A 23,191-nucleotide genomic window follows, 5' to 3' on the forward strand; every position below is an offset into this window, starting at 1 on the left:
AGAAAATTCACAAAGTATGCACATTTAGTTTTACACTGTTTAAGGTATTAATTAGATATTTTTGGATTCAGAAGTAAGTGTTATATAGCAATTGTTAGGGAAGCCTACAGATAATCTACTGGCTAAGCTTTTCTTAAAATGTCAGGCAGGTAGTTCACAGAGAAAATACAAATGGCTTAATAACATAAAAGAAGCTCACCTCCACTAATATTTAAATGTGAGTTAAAACAATACACTAGTGTTGCCTATCAAAATCAGCAAATTCAAAGAGACTGATAACTATTTCTGGAGAAGCTACAGAGAACCAGGCCTGCCCATAACCGCTGTTGAGAGTGGAAAGTGATATCATCTTTTAGGAGAAAGATTTAGCAACATCTGATCTAGAAATTCCTCCTCAGCTATATGCTCAAGTATGCAAATATATACATATGTTCGCCTTGTGTGAGACAGCAAAAATTCTGGAAACAACTCCTCAAAAGAGGACTGGTTCAATAAATCACTATCCAAATGTTGTACTGTATCACTCCAGAGAGGAATAAGGTAGATTTGTATATACCACATGGGAAAATGTCCAAGATTTATTATTAAAGAAACAAAGTAAGTTGCAAGGTAATATGAATAGCATACATCTATTTTACAAATAACAAAAATAGTAATGATAATGTTTGCATAAGCATTGGAAAAATGTTTGGATATATGGACACTAAGCTGTTAATAGTAGTGGTCTCTGGAGAGTGGGATTACCCCCAGTTTTTCATTTTCTACTTTATAGATATCTGTGGAATATGAAGTTTTATAAGAGCATACATTCACTTTGTAAATAATAAAAATGATATAAATTAAATAAACATGTTTGAATTTCTTCCTTTTATACTTTCTTCCTTATAAATGCAGGATTATGTAGAGAATCAGATTAGAATGGATTATACAACACTCTTCTCAGTAAGAATATTCTTTTTTTTTTTTTTAAGATTTCATTTATTTATTTATTTATTTATTTAACAGACAGAGACAGTGAGAGCAGGAACACAGCAGGGGGAGTGGGAGAGGAAGAAGCAGGCTTCCTGCCAAGCAGGGAGCCCGATGTGGGGCTCATTCCCAGGACCCTGGTATCATGACCTGAGCCAAAGGTAGATGCTTAACAACTGAGCCACCCAAGCACCCCCAATAAGAGAATATTCTTTCCAGTTTTTATAGGCTAAGAGTCTTAAGCTGAAGGTTTATAAAGCTAAAAGTCTCCACCTAATTGCAGAAACATATGTTATTATGTGATGGTGAGACAACAGATGGCTTGAAAACACACAGTGCATGGAGTACAAACTGCAGGGTATGGGCCTTGGAAGGTGTGTGACCAAAGGCAACAGACACAGGATCTGTGCATTATACTTTATTTTTGCCTGAACTTATATAGCTTATCCATTCATATTATATTAGTTTCCAAATGTATTTATGCATGATTAATAAGTACATTATTATTTTTTAAGATGTATTTATTTATTTCAGAGAGACAGTATGCATATGGGGCAGGGGCAGAGGGAGAGGAAGAGAGAGGATCTCCAGCAGGGAGCCCAACATAGGGCTCAATCTCATGACCCTGAGATCACGACCTGAGCCGAAACCAAGGGTCAGACATTCAACCAACTGAGCCCCCCAGGCACCCCTGTATTAATTTTAAGTGATATGGATAAATTCTCTCTACATTTAGAAAATTCTCTATATCCTCAGATGTTGACCTCTCAGAGCAGGAAGTCAAGGACTACAAATAAGAAACCTGTTCTCCCCTTTACGCGTCCACTGCATATCTGAAATAAAGTTTGCAAGGCCCTCCTAGATCTTCTTTCAGATAAGAAATCTAAGACTAGAACTGACCTCTTGTACTCTGGTCTTGTCCATACTAGCTAGTTTTGTTTGCAGAAGCCTGGTAAGGGCGTGCTGTGTAAACAGTTGCTATGGTACCACGAAGTACATGATTTTCAACTGGGTACATGCAAATCAACATTCAGTGTTACCTGTTGGACAACTGCACCCGAGAGTTAGGACTCATTACTTCTTCTTGGCCACCCCATGTGGGCACTAAAAATTAAAGGAAAAATTAATTATATGTTGCCAACAACTTCCTTAGGATTAGCATGTGATAAATGATCACTTGCAGTCAAGGGTATCTGTATGAAACTTTAAACACTTTCTCCCCTTTCTAGAAACAGCTTTCCACTGATGGCATTGGGTGTGCTGTGCCAACTGCTTGGGAGCTACACTCACCCCAAAAGCATGATCCCCAGAGCCTATCTGCAGCCTCCCCTGTGCTCTCTCATCAACACTAGTTCTACAAGGGCCGTCGTGCTGTCCACGTAGAAAGTTTTCCTTCCTCAGCAGCAAACACTTGGCATTTGCTGAGATTACGTTCTTTCATCAGGTGAGGTATAATTTGGTCACCTATTTTGGCTAGATTTGCACAGCTGTTAGAGAGGCAGAGTCCTGTTTGCTAAGAGGATCTTTTGGGTTACCATTTCGTCCCATTACATCATTTACAAAAAAAAAAAAACAAAACAAAAAATCAAAAATTCAAAGCTGTATGTGTGAACTGGATATTTACATCAAATTTAATATTAAATAGAAATTGCCAGAAACATTTTGAAACCCTTCTAATGTTCATCTTTCTCATCTGTGTGAAGACATTCTTTAATACAGATGTGTATTAGGGTAGGCAAAACAAAAATACATTTGGATATATAAGACCATTTTTAAGGTATAAGTCTTTTAAAAAAGATTTATTTATTAGCGAGAGAGAGAGCAAGTGTGCGAGTGAGCGAGTGAGAGTGCACGGGGGCAGGCACAGAGGGAGAGGGAGGAAGACAATTTCAAGCAGATTCCCTGCTGAGTCCAGAGCCATGACCCTGAGATCATGACCTGAGCCAAAATCAAGGGTTGGTCACTTAACTAAGTCACACAGGCACCTCTACATTTCTCTTCTCCCTCTCTCTCTGACCTTCCCCCCACTGGCACGCTCTTTCTCTCTCTCTCTGTCAAATAAATTAATCTTTAAAAGCTTGGATCTCAAATAAAAAAAATTGTTATATGAGCAATACAAATATATGTGGACAGATTAAGAGATTAAAAAATATTTTACATGGACAGAATGGTTATATATGAATTTTTTCTAAAAAATTTCTGTACACTGGGGGACCTTGGGTGGCTCAGATGGTTGGGCATCTGTCTTTGCCTCAGGTCATGATCTTCAGATCCTGGGATCGAGCCCTATGTCAAGCTCTGAGCTTGGCAAGTAGTCTGTTTCTCCCTCTTCTTCTGCCTCTCCCCTGCTTGTGCTCTCTCTCTTCTTTCTCTCAAATGAATAAATAAAATCTTTTAAAAAAATTTCTGTACATTACTGGTAAATTCACGATAGAAAATTGGGGGAAATGTCTGCTAAATGAAATACAGCATTTATTGATCTTGGAAGAGTGAATAAAAAGGGGCAAGGGAGGAATGAGAAGACTCAGAAAGGGCACAAAAAATATGAAATTATTAAATTATTAAATCATTAAATTATTTTAAATTATATATTGTTATATCATTATATATTGTATTATGTATTAAATTATTTAAATATTAAATTATTATGTGTGTGTGTGTGTGTATCACATTCATTCTTTCTTCTCTGAGTCCTGACTTCCAAGAGCCATGGGGAAAGAATGGCAAGAGGGAGAAAGCTTCACTATGTTCAACTTTTCTTGTGAGAAAGTCATTAGAATTTTCAATTAGGTATAGATGGACTTATTATTTTTTCTGTTCATTTACTGCCCAGCCCTTCAAAATTCCTAAGTATATATCCAACCTATTTTAGGGAGTCCTTTCAAATACTGTAACTAATCAATCCTCATCTTTTTGGCCCCAGTCCTCAGGACAGCAATCCTTGGGCCCCAAATTTTAATGAACAGTGACCATGGGGAAACTCTTTTCCATAGTATACACCTTCCCTTGTGCAAGACTGATGCCCGATACAGATGACCTAACAGTCTGTTCTGACATCCAACCATTAGATTTCTAAACCATGGTTTGAAGGAGTTAACTGCAGTTTACATATGATATTAATATCAGAGCTGAAAATAGAAGCTCCAAAGCATATGTTCTGCTATCTAATTGGGTGGGGGCATAATATGAATGACCTTTCCTCACAAGATAGTATCAGCATCATTTCAAAACACATTTACTGAGGCCAATCCAAAGTCAAGGAGCTTGCAGTTTGGTGGGGTAAACACACAGGTAAATGTGCAACTCTAACACAGTGTGATAATGGTTATGTTAGAGGCATGAATTTCCTTGACCTGGAGAATTAGGAAAGGCTTTCTGGGAGACACGGTACTCAAGCCCAGTCTTGAAGGGTAAGCAGGAGTTAGCCAAGTGAATGAACATTCAGGGAAAGGAAGACAGGTGCAAAAGCAAGAAGGCCTGAGAGTGCATGAATCATTCAGGAAACTGCAAGCTGACCATATGACTAGCACAGAATGCCTGGCAGGAGAGCAGAAGAGGAAGCTGGCAAGGGGAGGGAAGCAGGAAACTAATCCTAAAGGGTCTTGTACGTCATCAGTATTCGTCCTCCAGGCTGTAGCTGTCATTTGTCTCTGAAATACTTGATGAGAATTAATTTTATCTGCACACCTGCTATTCTTAGTACAGTTTCCAAATCCTAACGTTGCTTTACGTCAAAGTGTAGTTTTACATGTCCTTTTGCTAATTTTCTATTCATCGCTGCTTTGCTGATTGCTATAATAGAAACTACTATTTACTGTGTTAGACACTGTACCAAATGCTTTCGATGAACTGTCTCATTAAGTCAAAGCAAGAGAAAGCACAGCTTTGGAGTCAGAGCAGGATTCAAATCTTCCTAGATATGTAATCTTGGGCAAATCACTTAACCTCATAGAGTCTTAAGCTTCCTCGTCTGTTAATTTGGAAAACCACCATCTCCTTCAGAGGGTGTTTACACATTTTAAGTGAGATATGCAACCCATTTAAAACACACAGTACGCTCTCAATGAAAAGTTATTATAATTGCTATTACTGCACTGACAGCACTTATGCAAAAATATAACCAGTTGATGTTTATGGATGTAACCAGCAGAGGGAGCCTCTGTCCATTTCTGGCTTCAGGGCCAAGGTAAGTTATACCTATTGTGAATATAACTATCTCTGAAACAAAGTACTAGACAGGATAAAAAGCGACCTGATGGTGGGGTCTAGATTGGACACAGTGAGGTGGGTTGGGGAGAGCATCAGTAGTTTCAGTGCTATCGGTAATGCTCTTAACTGACTGTAGACTCATTAATGTTTGTTCTATTATGCTTCAAAACATCTGTTATACATTATATGTATTCTTTTATGTAGGTCAGATAGTACACAATACTACATTTAAGTGACCCCAGTTCACATCTACCTACATCCCTCTATTTCTAGTTCCCATGTGAGAGCTCAAGACAGAATTATCATATCCTTCCCTCGTGTTTTTATCCTACTTCCGTGGCCCTCTCTCTTAGCAAGTCAATGTTGCCTTCCCATTACAGTCATTTCCGGTGTTAGAGCTAAGCTTCCTAGAGACATGGTTGGGTTCTCACACATGTACGTACTTCCATCAGCAGCACAGTGCTGGACGCTGGTTTATCAATTTCACTATCCTTTATTTTCTCTCTACAATTTGGGATATTAATGTAAGGATCTATTTAGCCAGAGCGCTTCCATCCGGTTAAACAATAACTTTGTTGTTTAAAACTTAAATTGTCCCTGCCCTCCTTCCCCCAGGGGACTTACTTAAAAACAAGTCTGGAAACCAGTCCCAGGTAACAAAGCCCAAATACAAGGTCAGGCCAGGTGGAGACATCCGATGGGGTGGGGGGGTACATACTGTCTCCCTAGTTACCAAGGAGAACAGACGCTGCCCTTTGGGCACCTTTTGGGCGCCAATTCTGATCTAGGTGATAGGGGGTTCAAACATCTACTAGGGTAAATTGTAGTTCAATTGGTCACTTATGTGTGACCTTACATGACTGTGCAGCTTTTTCTGTATGTTACAATTTCATAGGCCACCTCTGCGTGGCCAGGCCCAACCACATGGCCTTTGCTCTTAAAAGCTAGTCTGTGAAGCAGAGAGAGGTCACCTCTCTGTAAGAGGTGCGGCCCCAAACGTTCGGTTTGATTCTTGATGCTTGGCGTGAAATAAAGCTTTGCTTGACCTTCGCTTTGTATCAGTCTCGCTCCTTTAATCACGGACCCATTACTGGGGGACCTAACAATTAATATGACCATATTGTGAAATGTTTTTATTCATTCAAGAACTGTAACTTACTGTTGGGGCTGGTTAAATAAATTTTGATATATTCAGTAGTTTAAAAGGATGAGTGAAATCTATATATGTTACTATGCAATTATTTCCCCGTCGTATCAGTAAGTAAAATGTCAATGATGTATATACTGACTACCTATGAAATATTTCATATATGTGCTTATCTACCCACAGAACATTGCCAGAAGATTACACAAGAGCCTGTTAACTGTGACAGAATCTAGGGAGGAAAAACTGGGAATCTGACATAGAAGGGAGACTTATTTTTTACTGCATATACCTTTTTGTACTGTTTAATTTTTTGCAATATGAATGTATGACTTTTTCAACTAAAAGAAAACAGCTTAATAATTTACACTTTCAATAAAGAGAAGGTAAACACACTAAATATTCAAATAAATAAATAGCAGCTTAACAAAGAATAAGGATCATGTTTCCTGGTTATAGGGATAATTACCATACAGTTAACAATAGCTTTTAGCTCAAAAGGGTGAAGGAATCACTGTGGAGTGATGTGATCAGGAAAACCTTCACAATGTAAGTGAGGGCTTGACCTTGACCTCAAAGGATGAGATTCAAGTATGTGGAGAGAGAGGAAGAAGGGCAAAGTTCCCTGTGGCTGAAGCAAAACTGTGGGGGCACAAGATCTGGGTTTTAGTCCTTCTTTGACCCTAAAAACTATAGATTCTTGTGCAGATCACTCTTACCATCTCTTTATCCATTGCTGGCTCCCTACAACAAAATGTAATTGATCCCTTGGGTCCCTTCCAGCTCTCAAATAATATTACTACATCCTTAATCATAATGAGGAAGGAAGATTAGGACTGTATTTTGGGATTTCTTGAATGCCAAGCAAAAGAACTTAATATTTTCATTAGAGGAAGTCAGTGAAGGCTTTTGAAAAGAGGAATACGATTTAGGGAGACTGGGTTTACACAGGAAAGCACACAGTAAAGGTCTGGCTAACATCATTATTAATTTGGTATCGTTTACAGGGTAGATAAGAGGGGAAATAGCACACTAATTCCAAGAGCTGCAAGAAATCAGAGAAGCAGGAGATCAACATGGACCAGAACTCAAATAGTACTAGTGAGTAAAATATGGGGTTTCAGGTGTGTTTGCAACCCTAGGCATGCATTACTCTAATACATCTGCTCTAAGTTCTTTGCCACCCATTTCCAGGGTCCTGTTGATCAGTGTCTTGTGTCAAGGAGCATTCTGAGCCTGAAAAGTCATCCTGCTCAATCACAAAATCAGGTTTTGTAAAGGTTTCTTCGACAGTCTGACTCTAGCACTGAATTATCTAGGTAGCCAATACTAATTTACACAGATTTAAATACTGCTACATTTTATTAAAAATTTCTTTAAAATTATACAAATACTAAATATCCATAATTACAAAATTAGAAAATAGTGACAAATACACATTTTTAAAAGTTTCCTTTACCCCAGATACAACCACTATTAATATGTGCCTTTACCTGCTTCTGATTTCCCATTCGTAGAGTATCTTTCCCACTCTGCTCTCTATTCAAATCCTATTCATTCTTCCAAAATCTAGTTCAATGATGCCTATACAGACTTTTCTCCAGTCATTTCAACTCATGTTAAATGCTCACTTAGAAGCTAAGTACTCTAAGTCTATAATACTCATTCTGGCACTTAATCAAATAGTTTCATATACTTTCATTGTTAGCTAAAGTATCATGTAAATATTCTTATTCCTATTCTAAAATAACTTTTAAGCATGATGAAGGAAGAGACTATGTTCTATGCCTCTCTTATTTTTAAAAAGATTTATTTACTTATTTTGAGAAAGAGCAAGTGAGCGTGGCAGGGGTGGGGGAAGAAGGAAAGGGAGAGAGAGAATCTCAGGCAGATTCCCCACTAAGCAGGGAGCTTGGGGCTCGATCTCATGACCCTAAGATCACCCCTGAGCCGAAACCAAGAGCTGGATGTTTAACTGATGGAGTGGCCCAGGTGCCCCATGCCTCCTTTAGATCATACTAACATCTTTGGCAGTAGTGAGGAAAGAGTAGGCACTTACATACAAAATGAGAACAAACAGCACTTCTGTCCCCTGACTAACTTGACTTCAAAACATGAGGGGAACAGTAAAGGAAGAAAGGAAGAGATACTCAAGTTGGATAGGGAAGTATTCTTTTTGGATAGGAAAAGGGGCTTTCCAGTCTGGGGAACTCAATGCTTTTTGTGGTAGGAAGAGAGCAAGTGGGCTACTGGAAAAGATCATAGGGATACACAAAGAGTGAAAATTCTGTTTAAAAGGTGAGAAAGGGACAGGAGGTATGGCCCTAGGAAGAAGGTCTGAACTTAGGAAAGGTAAGCAGGTGGAAGTGTGGGGAGAGGAAAGGAAGGAGTTCTGTATATGTGTTAAGGTTTATTTAAATGGGGCTCTCTAGAGAATTAAACTTTCAAATTAATCCTGGACTCTGAAATTCAATTAGAAAAATATAAAACTAAGCGCTCTTGCCTAGTGTTAAACTCATGGAAAAGTAAATAAATGAGAATTCCACACTTGAAGAGTCCCTTCACAATACCGGGCCCCTTACATACAAGGCCCTGAACTGTGAAACAGAAGCCAAGCGAGCTCCGCTGCTCCGGAATCTCCAATAGCATGGCCACTGATGACTTAGGTTAGCAATATAGATAATACAAGCGTCCTTCTTACCTTTGTCTTCTCCCTGTTCACCGATAACCCATACTTGTTTTCCTAACGGCTGTGCCTTCAAAACATTTGTAATAATATACTGTAATCTCTGTGAGTCCAGATTACATCCAATCCCAATCACTCGATTTATAGGAAATGCACTCAGTTTCCAAGTCACGTATGTCATGATTTCCACTAAATATCGCACACAAGGTGAAAACATAAAGATTATAAAAAATATACTTCTAGCCTAGTTCATAAACAAAATACGTATTATGTTAATAAGTATAGTAGAGCATCTATATATTTTTCCCAGGTTCTAAATGCACTTTGAGGCAGACCGTATTTTTAATGTATATTAAAAACATTAACCAGGCTTCAGCATGATTTTACATAACTTTGTTGTTAAATATAAATTAAAAGTGGAAAATAGATATTTTCCTAGTTAAGTAAGAAAGATACAAACTGGGATGGAAAACCAGAAAATAATCATTGTTTCTCATTGATCAAGCTCTCTTTTATAGCTTTAGATAAATTTCTATCTTTAAATTAAGGATCACATACACCACTATGCAGTACAACACTACGAATAAAAACAACCCCTTTTTTCTGCCATGCCAAAAGGATGTCAGGAATTAGAGACCAGTGTCCCTCAACCAATTACTACAGGCAAACATGTAAAATGCATACCCTTAGACTGGGAACATTAAGAAACTCTCTTTCTGTTCACCAATTTGAGTCCAATACCACCTAATCATTTGAAAATATTTATTTTTTAAGGAAAACAGTTCTAAAAACAATTTACAATACATGAAAAGTTAACAACGCACACTGGCATGCTCACTAATATCTTACGACACTTTAGAATTAACAAAGGATCTTTCACATAAGCCACTGTATTTTTCTCTTGGTTGTCCAACCGTTTTCGCACTGAGGGAGACACGGCTAAAAACCTGGACTAGAATGATAGTGATATTACGTAAAAAATTTTAAGTTGTAACCTTCTAGTTCATGCCAGTCAGTAAGAAGTGGCTGCTTGACAGGAGATGGAAATACTGTATTGTTCAGTACAAAAGCAATTTGGATAGCCTAGCTGTTCCTTTATAATCTAGTTTTAGGACCTTTATCAGTAATGGCAATTCTGTTGATGCATCGGGCTGTCAGATGAATTTAAAACAAAACCTTTTACCTGGTTGAGATGCGACGAGCAGGACACCATGTTGACTATAGTGTCCCAGAGCTGGGACAAGGGCTCTGAACATATCCACATTGCTTTGTACCACATCCAGGTAGGACTGAGAACTACCCAAAGAGTTGACTGTGAAGATCACCACCTTCGAATGAGCAGAGGCAGACAAATCTAATGAATAAAAAGAAACAGTCTGAGCTTGAGGTCTAGGTTGTTTTCTTTTTTTTTTTTTAAAGATTTTATTTATTTATTTGATAGAGATTACAAGTAGTCAGAGAAGCAGGCAGAGAGAGAGGAGGAAGCAGGTTCCCTGCTGAGCAGAGAGCCTGATGCGGGGTTCGATCCCAGGACCCTGAGACCATGACCTGAGCCAAAGGCAGAGGCTTTAACCCACTAAGCCACCCAGGCACCCCGAGGTCTAGGTTTTAATCAAGTTCTTGTTCTTGTTTTTCTTTTTCTTTTCTACAAGTGGAGAGCTTTCAGGCATATCTGCCTCCAGATCAATCCTATATCCACGGAAGTATACAAAGGGCTGAGGTTTGCTTCCAGAAAGATGATTAAGAGGTAGAGTGTATCGCCAGGGAGAAAGAGAGCAATAAAGATAAAGAAAATAAAGCACAGGACCCAGAGACTTTGTTTTTTTCCTGTAACGTGTAACTTTCCTAGGAAGAGTAAATAATATGCTATAGGCAAAATGAACCTATAATCAACTGCATCACTGATTTTTAAACTGTAAGTTTAGGAATCCCAGAGTTCCTTGAAAGTGACTCAGCGGCCATGTGGAAGGACTGGGAATAAGTGGAAAGAAGCCTGGTGGGCACAGCTCCACGCTCTTTACTTTTACCTCTCCCAGCACAGTAGCTCTGATTGTATCAGAGCTTACTAAGGATTTTTTTTTTTTTTCTTACTAAGGATTCTGCTCCAAAGAGGAAAAAAAATGATTAGAAAATCTTTAAATCAAGATAAAATGTCTTGGCTCATTTTTTACAGACTTTTCCTTATACGGAAGCCCAGTACGCTTGGTTTTAGGTTCTTCTTACCATGTGACCTACAGGTAAGCAACTGCTATGACTTAGACAAGCTGTTTTTTGGAGTTCACTCCTCTGATCCTGAAGCACACATACACTGTTTTACAACTCCATTACTCTCTATTACGCAATGTGTTCTATGGATAAGTGCATGTCAAAACAGTGGCCAGACTGCCAACAGCACAGACAACAGAAAAACAACACAGTAGATGGCAGACAACAAAGAGATAATGAGCAGGTTCCAGGTTTATATTTTTAATGAAGCGTCTAAGGCCATCTCTCTAAACAAGTTTCAGAAGGAAACACCTGTGCAATGTGTCCTCTGGGAAATACACTTTCTAAGTTTAGCTCGTATTTTAACACAGTTGTGGGGCTCGTAGGTCCTGGATTTTAATTATGGTTTTTCATGGGTCTTCTTAAATAATTCCTGTGTTCTAGTGTTCAGACTGGATACTTGGTAACGAGTCAAAACCTCAAGAACTGGAAGGTATACAGTTAACACTTCTAGACAACTTCTATATGCCAAGTACGATTCTAAGAACTTTCCGTACAGTTGCTCATTTAATCTAATCTACAGCACACTATTGGGTCACGTCATCCCTCATCTTACAGATGAGGAATATGAGGCACGGATAAGTTAAGTAACTTGCTCAGTCACAGAGCTTATAAGCGGCGGAGCCAGAATTCAAGCCTGGCTGCAGAGTACTGTTAAGCACTGTGCTATATTGAGAAACAGAGTCCAAAACCTTCATCGAGATGAGGAAAATGTTATTTAGATAGATTAGGTGACTTGTCCGTATCACCAAGCATCAGTGAACAATTCATGACCTTACAATTTGGTCCCAACCTATCCTGCCAGAATCATTTCATTTCTTCCCCCTTTTTAATTTTCTCTACTATGAATGTTGCAAATGCCCTTGCCCTCAAGGTTGCCCCATGAATAGGGTAGCAGCTGGCAGATATGATTTCAAAAGTACAAGAAAGGCTTCCTACTCCGTAAGATTTCCCAAGCTCCCAAACCTTTTCACTCTCTTCCTTTGAGCCTAGAAGCTAGCATTTCTTATACTCCCCCGTATAAACCTTTGGCTCAAGTTGAGTTGGTCCCTGTTCTAACCCAGTATATTTCTCTCACCTTCCCGATATGGGCTTTACTTAAATTCTTTCTATCTGGAATGTTTCTCACTGTGCTCACCACGTTAGATAGGTATCTGTTTAACTGTCTACCACATTCAGCATGTTATGAGCTCTGCGACAGCCGGGATTGTTTGTGTCTTACTCACCTGTCCATTTCCAGTCTTACTCATCTGTCCATAGTCACTTAGCAATAGCTCCATTCCCCAACCCCACCCCATGGCAATTCAAATCTCTCTTATCCTGGTAGATCTGGGACACATTTCCCTCCACTCAGCTCCAACAAGAATGCTCACTGTCTATACCATTCTCTTGGCAATTAATCATATATTACCTCATTAATCTCTTGTCATGAATTACAGTCATTACAGTCAGAAGCAGCTTGAAGTTAGATGGAAAGATACATATATTACTGTTTACATCTTGCATATGTATCTTTCCATCTAACTTCAAGCTGCCTCTGACTAAGCAGAGAGTCTTCCATTCCTATCAATCCCCTGCAACAATTCCTAAAAGCTAGGCTGGATACTCAGGAATAACTTGGGAAGTGCAATAAAATGACAGATTATCCCATGTTCTGAAGATTTAGTTACATACATAAAGGGAAATCCTGCTTAGGAATGCCATTCCCCATGTGATTCTCATGCACAACTAGGTTTGGTAAATACTGTCTCAAGGCAACTAGATTCTTTGCACCTCGTAGGCACTCAGAATATTTTTCTTGGACTCTTCCTTCTCAGGTCTTCCCTTAGAAGTTGATGATTTTACAAAAGTTCCCAAATAGCCAAAGCAATCTTGAAAAAGAAGAACAAAGCTGGGAGGTATCACAATCCCAGATTTCAAGATGTACTACAAAGCTGTAGTAATCAAAACAGTATGGCACTGACACAAAAATAGACACACAGATCAATGGAATAGAAAACAGTCTAGAAATAAACCCATGCTTTTATGGTCAATTAATCTAGAAAAAGGGCAAGTATATACGATGGGAAAAAGACAGTCTCTTCAACAGTGTTAGGAAAACTGGACAGCTACATGTAAGAGAATGAAACAGGACCTTTTTCTTATATCATACACAAAAATAAACTTGAAATGGATTAAAGACCTAAATGCGAAGATATTAAACCATAAAATTCATAGAAAATAAATAAACAGTAATTTCTTTGACATCAGCCATGGAAACATTTTTCTAGATATGTTATTTCTGGCAAGGGAAACAAAAGCAAAATTAAGCTATTGAGACTACACCAAAATAAAAAAAGTTTTGGGGGCGCCTGGGTGGCTCAGTGGGTTAAGCCGCTGCCTTCGGCTCAGGTCATGATCTCAGAGTCCTGGGATCGAGTCCCGCATGGGGCTCTCTGCTCAGCAGGGAGTCTGCTTCCCTCTCTCTCTCTCTCTCTCTGCCTGCCTCTCCATCTACTTGTGATCTCTCTCTGTCAAATAAATAAATAAAATCTTTAAAAAAAAAAATAAAAAAAAAATAAATAAAAAAAAAATAAAAATAAAAATAAAAAAAGTTTTGCACAGCAAAGAAAACCATCAACAGAGCAAAAAGACAAGCTACTGAATGGGAGAAGATATGTGTAAGTGATATATTTGATAAAGCATTATTTTCCAAAATACATAAGGAACTTATGCAACTTAACAACAAAAAACCAAACAATCCAATTAAAAATGGGCAGAGGATGTGAACAGACATTTTTCCAAAGAAGACATACAGATGGCCAATAGACACATGAAAAGATGCTCAACATCACTAATCATCAAGGGAAATGCAGATTAAAATGACAATGAGATTATTACTTGACACCTGTCAGAATGGTTAAAATAAAAAAGACAAGAAATAACAAGTGCTGGCAAGAATGTGGAGAAAAAGGAATCCTCGTTCCAAACCTGTTGCTGGGAATGTGAACTGGTGCAGCCACTGTGGAAAACAGTATGGAGGCTGCTCAAAAAAATTAACAATAAACTTACCATCTGATCTAGCAATTCCACTACTAGATATTTACCCAAAGAAAAAGAAAACACTAATTAAAAAAGATCTATTCAGGGCGCCTGGGTGGCTCAGTGGGTTAAGCCTCTGCCTTCGGCTCAGGTCATGATCTCAGGGTCCTGGGATCGAGTCCCGCATCGGGCTCTCTGCTCTGCAGGGAGTCTGCTTCCTCCTCTCTCTCTCTGCCTGCCTCTCTGCCTACTTGTGATCTGTCTGTCAAATAAAAGAAAAAAAAAATTAAAAAAAAAAAAAGATCTATTCACCGCATATTTATTGTAGCATTTCTTACAAAAGTCAAGATATGGAAGCAACTCAAGTGTCCATCAATAAATAAATGGATAAGGAACATGTGGTATCTATCTATCTATATCTACCTACCTACCTACCTACTACAGTGAAATATTACTCAGCCATAAAAAGAATGAAATCTTGCCATTTGCAACAACATGGATGGACCTAGAGGTTATAATGCAAGGTGAAGTAAGACAGAGAAAGACACATACCATACAATTTCACTCATATGTGGAATTTAAGAAACAAAATAAATGAACAACAACAAAAAAAGGGAAGATAGACAAATAAGAAACCAGACTCTTAAATAGGGAGAACAGAGGGTTGTCAGAGGAGAGATGAGGAGGGGTATGGGTGATACAGGTGAAGAGGGCTAAGAGTAAGCTTATGTTGATGAGCACTGAGAAATGAACAGAATTGTTGAACTACTCTACTGTACACCTGAAATTAATATGACACTGTATGTTAATTATACTGGAATAAAAAATAAAGTTAAAAAAAGAAGTTGGTGATTTAATATGGGGGAAGAGATTTTATAGTTATAAAGAGAATTAGGAAGGGCTTTAAGCATGATTATGTAAAGATATGATCCTAATAAAAGTTCAGTTCAATAATAATTAGTTCAATAAACCTCTACTATGTTTCCTGTTATATTACAGGTAATTATACGAGGCCCTAAGAACCCAAAGTGAATGATATATTGTCTTTGCCCTAGATTGCCTGATCCAAATTCTAATGTTACCACTTACTTATTAGCAGAGTGATAAGGTTCCTCCTAGGTCAGAGATGTCAATCAACATCTGGACTTCCAGGATACAAACCTCATATCTCTATCCTAGCTGTACAGGTAGCCCAGAAAAACAACATTCTTCCTGCCAAGCCACTGGTTCCCAAACACCATGGGCCCTAAACCGGTGGCTGCTTATAGTCAGACTAGGGGATATCAATCCAATATCAAGTATGTCAAAAGACACAGCAAATAATAATTCATGCTCTGATATACTACTGTTCTCAGATTATGAGGATGATGTTGTGATAAAGGAAACACACACTCATTTTAAATCATTGAATTTTTACTCAAAACGACTGGAAAAAAAAATCAAATTATAATGTCCAAATGCTATGGAGACCTCACTGAAGTATTCTAGCTAGTGCATCAGTCTGAATATACTGGAGACAATTCAAGTTTTTCATTTCTCTGGTCTAGTGCTAACCTGTTCTAACTATAACAAAAAATCACATGAAAATATGTTCTTTTCAAATTATTCTTCACTGTGATGCAAAATTCTAGAAATGATGATGACCCTTAATTTAGAAATTGTGTTAAGATTATAGCTATTAAAAATCTTCCTATGTTGGTTAGAGGAGGACACCACCAAAGAATGATGTCTCAGTAGCTTTAGGCATTATTTCAGTCAATGACTAGAAGGGGTATTTTTGTCTGACAAATAGAGGTAGACTTTTTTTTTTTTTTAATGTTAAACAAAAACACCCATATTAAAAGATAAGGTAGGGAATCACTGCTCAGTTCAAACGAATGCCTTTAATGGTTACTGCCACAGTGATCTGGGTTTTGGAACTGTATAAACAACACTGAGACTTTCTAAGATTTACCATTTGTGGCAAACTAAGGCCATGACCTGAGTACATTATGCTGTATCTCTATATTTAGAGAGGATCGTCTTTTTTTTTTTTTAAGATTTTGTTTTTATTTATTTGAGAGAGAGAGAGAGAGATCACAAGTAGGCAGAGAGTCAGGCAGAGAGTGGGGGAAGCAGGCTCCCCACCGAGCAGAGAGCCTGATGCGGGGCTCAATACCAGGACCCTGAGATCATGACCTGAGCCAAAGGCAGAGGCTTAACCCACTGAGCCACCCAGGCACCCCTAGAGAGGATCATCTTAAGAATAAAAGGTTTATCTATTGATAAAATGTCCCAGTAATAGAAAAAAAATGATCCAACATAAATTTCACATACCAATACTAAAATCATGAAGAGTAATGAGTGATTTGGCAAAAGGGTTACTCTGGAAGATTTCCTAGAGAGAAGGTGACTCAAGTTTCAAGTATGAAGGGTATGTTGAGGCTAATGAAGGAGTATTTACCTGGGGTAAGTGTAGAGTGGGAAAGGAGGTTTAAAAAAAAGGGGGGGGGGGCTTAAATCAATGATTTTCAGCTTCAATACCGTCAATTTCAAAATTTTGATCACAACCCATGCCATGAGATGGGCATACCATGAAATACATTTTCTATTGCAACCCAAGACACAAAATATTTGTATGTGTATATAAACAAAACCAAAAATATTACAGAAAATACCCTTAATGCTATTCTGATATACACTATTGTTCTAGTTCATTTTTATAAAATGCTGGTCATACTCCCCTATGCTAATTCCACAATCTGCAATTATGTCACTATTTACAATTTTTAGAATACTGCCTTTAATGGGTATAAAAATCACCTGAGCTACTTATCTAAAATGTAGATTTCCAGGCTCCACCCCTAGAAATTCAGGATCCATAGGTCTAGGATGAACCCCAGGCATCTGCAATTGTAAGGTGATTCTGATATAAGCGATTAATCCACAACTCAAGTTTTAAGAACCACTGGCCATTGAGCATATTTTGCTTTGCTCCATAGGTCAACAACATGCTATTTTCAAATTCACAACTATTGAAAACTTTTTTCTCCATGCACACATACGCAAAGACCCCCCCACACAAACATTTATGCCTGCATATGCACAGACTATTTCTAGAGTGCATCATGTAAAATTGGTAACAAACTTATGTTTGAAATCCTAGTTTAGCCTCTAACTAACTGCATGTCCTAAACCACAACCTCTCTGAGCCATCTATAAAAGAAAAGGAACAGTGAGTGAATATATATGAAGTACCTAGCATATATTACTGATTCTTTAGAAAAATGTCAAGTGCTATTGTTGTTATTTAGGGATAAAAGATAAACATAATAGTAAACATAATAACATAATAAACATACTAACCATGATCAAAATGTCATAGGACAATGATCCCATTAGCTAAGCTTAATGTAGAATAAAAGTAATTTAAAAAAGAATGAAAGTAATCAAGAGAGAGCAAACAGGAACACTTATGTACTATTAGAGAGAGTACAAATTGGTTCAACTTCTTTGGGAACAATTTACCAATATAAATTTTGAAAACATCTATTTTTGACCCAGTAATTCTACCTTATCTTGCCGATTAGAGAAGTACACGAAAATTTTTGTATAACAATGTTCTCTCCACTATTATTTGTAAGCAGAAAAAACCCCAAAAACAACCTAAAATGTCTTCCAATAGGAGAAAGACATCCATATGACAAAATATTATGAAGCTGTTCAAAGAAGTAGAGCTATTTAGATCTATCTATGCTGTTAAAAAAGATATTCAAGAGCACACTATTAATTCACCAACAATTTCAACACAGAATTGCCATATAAGCAAGAAGTTCTACTTCTGAGTATATACCTAAAAGAAGTAAAAAGTTTTTCAAACAAAAACTTGTACATGAATGTTCATAGTAGCACTATTCACAACAGCAAAAAGATACACCCCAAAGGTCCATCGACTGATGGATGAATAAAATGTGGAATATGAAATATTACTCAGCCATAAAAAGATGTACTGACACATGCTATAATATGGATGAATGTTGAAAACATGATGCTAAGTGAAAGAAGCCAGACATGAAAGGCCACATATTGTATGATTCCATTTATACGACATATCTAGAATAGGCAAGTCCACAGGGCAGATTAGTGGTTGCCAGGACATGGGGAGAGGGGAAATGGGGAGTGATTGCTTATTGTGTACATGGTTTCCTTTTGGGGGTACAAAATGTTCTGGAACTAGGTAGTGGTGATGGCTGCAGAACACTGTGAATGCCCTAAATGTCACTATTGGTAAAATTTACGTTATATGTATTTTTTTAAATTTCATTTTATTTATTTTTGGTTAAAGGTTTTATTTATTTATTTATTTATTTATTTGACAGAGAGAGAGAGAGAGAGAGAGAGAGGGCACAGGCAGCATGACCCTGTGACCCTGGGATCACAATCTGAGCCGAAGGCAGACAGTTAACTGACTGAGCCACCCAAGTGCACAAAATAAATGTATTTTAGCACAAAATAAAAATAAAGGAATAAAAATATTAACTTCAAAAAATAAGTGCAAAACCAGTTTCTCCAGTCTGACTCCTGAAGCAACTACCTTTTTTTTTTTTTTTAAAGTATTTATTTTTTTGACAGAGAGAGAAAGAGAGAGCACAAACGGGGGGAATGGCAGGCAGAGGGAGAGGGAGAAGTAGGCTCCACACTGAGCCAGGAGCCTGATCCCAGGATCCTGGGATCATGACCTGAGCTGAAGGTAGATGCTTAAGCGACTGAGCCACGCAAGTGCCCCTTAAGCAACTATTCTTAATAATTACTTTGTATTTCTCCAGATTTAGTCTATACTTACACAAGCCCAACTGTGGGCATATGTGTATATTTGCATGCTCATCTGTATATATGGATAACCTTCCCCAAAATGTTTTTAAGATTTTATTTATTTTTGAGAGAGGGGGGAACACAAGCAGGGAGGAGAGGCAGAGAGAGAAGCAGACTCCCTGCTGAGCAGGGAGCCAATGTGGAGCTCCATCCCAGGACCCTGGGAGCATGACCTGAGCCAAAGGCAGATGCTTAACTGAGCCACCCAGGCATCTCCCAACCCCCCAAAATGTTTTAATAACTATTTTGAAAAAGTCCAAGTGGAGCCAAAGCATAACTCTAGGATGGTTAGTCGCAGTCACCAATGCCTGTCATGATGGAGCATTTCTCAAATTTTCGACACCATTGACCCTAATTTCCCAAAATTACTCATGCACTTCTCCGTATTATGGAATATACTTATGAGATATTCGTTAACATTGTACTTAAAATTGTTCATGGAGTAGTAATTAAATTCTGTGTTAGCAGGAACATATAACCAAATTAACAAGTGGGACATGAAAGTTGCCCCAAGACGGTGTGGACTCATTCAACATTCCCCACGTGGTGGCAAGCACCACACACTATACATCTACTCCAAGGGTTTATTCTTTCAATTATATGAAACAATAGTTATTGATGGTTAATGAGTTACACAGGCAGAAATTTCTTCAGATCCTAAAAGGCCTCACAGCCTCTAGGGTCCATAAACTAAAGTCTCCTAAAGTGATTTGGAAGAGTTAAAAGGTCCCTAAAGAATTTTAGTACTTGGAAATGATAGGCACAAGAGAATATCCAGCTCTCTAAAGGATCCTCTGTATGAGGCCTACAAAAGGATCATTAAAGCAAATACTGTATTCTTTCCAGACAACAAAAATGAACTTGTTGTATCCTACAGGGATCCAGAGGCTTACTTTAACTATTACACCCAATTTTTACAACCTGCAGGTATAACTTCAATTTTTCTCACCCACTGTTGTTCTTTGTACATTTAGGTTTGTGTCACCATTTTAATTTTTCGGGGACAATATGGTCAAGGAGTACAGGGGACCTAAGTAAGGAGAGCCAAACAACTATAACATATTACAACCTGACTTCAGCTATAACCTGGTCTTCCAATTTTTTTGATCATGCATCTCTAGTAATAAAATATTTTCAAGCCCACATCCCCAAATATGGTATCAACTTATATTTATGTTCATACTAATACATTATGTACATTATAAAAATATATGGAAATTTTTAAATTAAAAAGATGAGATAAGGGCGCCTGCGTGGCTCAGTGGGTTAAAGCCTCTGCCTTCAGCTCAGGTCACGGTCCCAGGGTCCTGGGATCGAGCCCCGCATCGGGCTCTCTGCTCCGCAGGGAGCCTGCTTCCTCCCCTCTCTCTCTGCCTACCTCTCTGCCTACTTGAGATCTCTCTCTCTGTCAAATAAATAAATAAAATCTTTAAAAAAAAAAAAGATGAGATAAAAAACTACTTTCCCAACATTTAAAATTTTATTTATTAATGATAAAAATTCCTTTTGTTCTTATTAAAACTTATCTTAACAATAAATTTCTAGTGAAAGAGATAGGCATTTTTTGTAAAAAATCTTAACACTCTGCCATATGCCAAGAGGTAGGTATTATTCCCACTTTATAGATGATAAAACTAAATTTTGAGAGTTGGTTTTTTTTTTTAAGATTTTATTTATTTATTTGTCAGAGAGAGAGAGAACATAAGCAGGGGGAGCAGCAGGCAGAGCAGGCAGAGGGAGAAGCAGGCCTCCCACTGAGCAAGGAGCCAGATGTGGGACTTAATCCCAGGAACCTGAGATCATGACCTTGAGCTGAAGGCAATCGCTTAACAGACTGAGCCATCCAGGCGTCCCTAAACTTTGAGAGGTTATATAACCTGACAAATGTCGGAGCTATAACGTGGCAGAGCTGGGATGCAACACTCTACCTAACTCTAAAACCATTGCTCTTAACCAATATATTATGAGAATGGAATTAATCAAAGAAAACAAATTTATATTACAGTATAAGTCAAAGACAGACTAAATCCTTCTGACCAATCAGCTCATCTGACTCTTGTTAATATAATCAGTTACAATCTCTGTATGACTTTGGGTTAAGTCACTTAATTTATTTTAATCTTAGTTTTCCAATATGTAAAATGAGGAACTTGGACTAGGTGATCTTTAATGTGCTTTCTAACATTAAAATTCCATGACTCAAGGAAGAGCACAGAGGATTTTTGGAGTAGTGAAAGACACTATAATGGTAAATACATGTCATTACAGATTTGTCCACACCCACAGGGTGTACAACACCAAGAGTAAACCGTAATGTAAAGTATGGATTTTGGATAACAGTGATGTGTTATAACTGTGCCACTCTGGTGGGGAATGTTGAAAATGGGGGAGACTGTACATGTGCAATGATAAGGGATATATATGGGAAATCTGCTCAATGTTGCTGTGCACTTAAAACTGTTCTAAAAGAAAAGTGCATTAAAAAAAAATTCTAGGACTCAAATACAAGAACAAATGAGGCAAAAATCTTTTAAGCAGAATAACCAGACCTTTGCTGATCTCCACATTAGGCAGGCTAAAGATGTCAAGGTCCATCACCCCTCCTTTTGTCTCTTCTGAGAGGTCCAAGAGGACCAGTCTGTCTGCAATGCCCTGTACAGTACAATAAGAAGAACATACAGCATTATGCAAACACAGCCAGTTCTCGGTTAAATTTATTCAGAAGTGAAGCTAAAGGAGAATGCACAGGACTTATGTAGGAAAAGTAACACAACAGCAATAAAAGGACATGCAAGCAAGAAACTACCATGAACTTGAGCAATGTGATCCTTTACACTTGACTGAAAATTGGGACCTAGCAGGACTTAACTCAGAAGTCGCAGACTGCAGATTCCCTTTGATGGGACAATGAGTAATAAGGATGAGTTGGTGGACTCCATACACTTACTGTTGTTCTTGAGCTTATGTTTTCAATTTAATGTCATAATTTCATTATATGAATGTCATATATAATGTCATTCTGTATATATGTCATAATGTCATTCTGAAAGTACTTAAGAGTAATTTTTGCTCTGTTTTAGTGCCTCATTGTCAATACCAATGCCAAGTTTCTCTTTTAAAAAAAGGATAATGGGGCACCTGGGTGGCGTCTGCCTTCGGCCCAGGTCATGATCCCAGGGTGCTGGGAGAGAGCCTGCGTCTCCCTTCTCCTCTGCTCGTGTGCCTCCCCCTGTTTATGCTCTTTCTCTCTCTCACTCGTGCTCTCTCTCTAAATAGATCCTTAAAAAAAAAAAAAAAACTAAAATAAGGATAATAGCCATAAATCTAAAATAAAATGCTATTATCATGGAGAACCCTCCTCAGAGATCTCATGGAAAACACTCCGCATGCCTGTAGATGGCTCCCTGAGTGCCCTGGTAGGCTAACAGTAAATGACGGCACAGAAACTCCTCCAAGTCAAATTACCTTTGTGGAAGGTCTTTTTCTAAAGTGCTAAGCAATGTGAGGATCTTTCCTATATTAGAGTGCAGAGGCAAGAGTACCCAGAGGTCTACCAGACCATCAGGCAGAAAGTACAAAAGAAAACAACCCAGCTACACTATTTATTAGCTCTGTGATGCTGGGCAAGTTATTGAACTTGGCCTTACTTCATGGGGTTAGGAGGATTAATATGTGACCCAGAGCTGGCAATTTTACCTATTAATTTTATTATTGTCAACTACGCTCCAAAGAAAAATGCAAAGAAAACGATGAGTTACCATTTTTATTTATGAGACACACACAGATCCAAAAGTTAAACAGCAGTAGTGTGGGAAAATGGGTATTCTTACACACTGTGGGTATGACAATAAACTGGTACAATTGATATGGGGGATAATTTGACAAGTTCTATCAGAATTTAAAAACACAGTAATTCCTTTAATCCACTTATCTTACTTATAGAGATTATCTGCAAGTTTATTAGTACATGTGTAACGTGATGCATATAAAGAAATTCAAAGACTAGAAATGTCTGTCTGTAAGGACAACAGCAATAATGTGGAAGT

General features: G+C 38.0%; 1 protein-coding gene across 5 annotated transcripts in view; it reads right to left on the reverse strand.

The window, feature by feature from the left end:
• UEVLD (UEV and lactate/malate dehyrogenase domains) overlaps nucleotides 1-23,191 on the reverse strand; it is a 53,234-nt gene that overhangs the window by 3,086 nt on the left and 26,957 nt on the right. For 3 of the 5 annotated variants that reach the window (XM_032881176.1, XM_032881177.1, XM_032881179.1), the window contains 4 exons: nucleotides 21,695-21,797; nucleotides 10,192-10,362; nucleotides 9,024-9,197; nucleotides 2,010-2,073 (listed from right to left, as the gene is read on the reverse strand). In XM_032881176.1, coding sequence (XP_032737067.1) covers nucleotides 2,010-2,073; nucleotides 9,024-9,197; nucleotides 10,192-10,362; nucleotides 21,695-21,797 — 512 coding nt within the window. Of the gene's footprint in view, nucleotides 1-2,009; nucleotides 2,074-9,023; nucleotides 9,198-10,191; nucleotides 10,363-21,694; nucleotides 21,798-23,191 lie in introns of those variants that run through there. The other 2 variants (XM_032881178.1, XM_032881180.1) reach the window with 2 other exon arrangements.

This window comes from Lontra canadensis, unplaced genomic scaffold (assembly GCF_010015895.1).
Source record: "Lontra canadensis isolate GAN:19392208 unplaced genomic scaffold, GSC_riverotter_1.0 scaffold74, whole genome shotgun sequence".
Lineage (NCBI taxonomy): Eukaryota > Metazoa > Chordata > Mammalia > Carnivora > Mustelidae > Lontra > Lontra canadensis.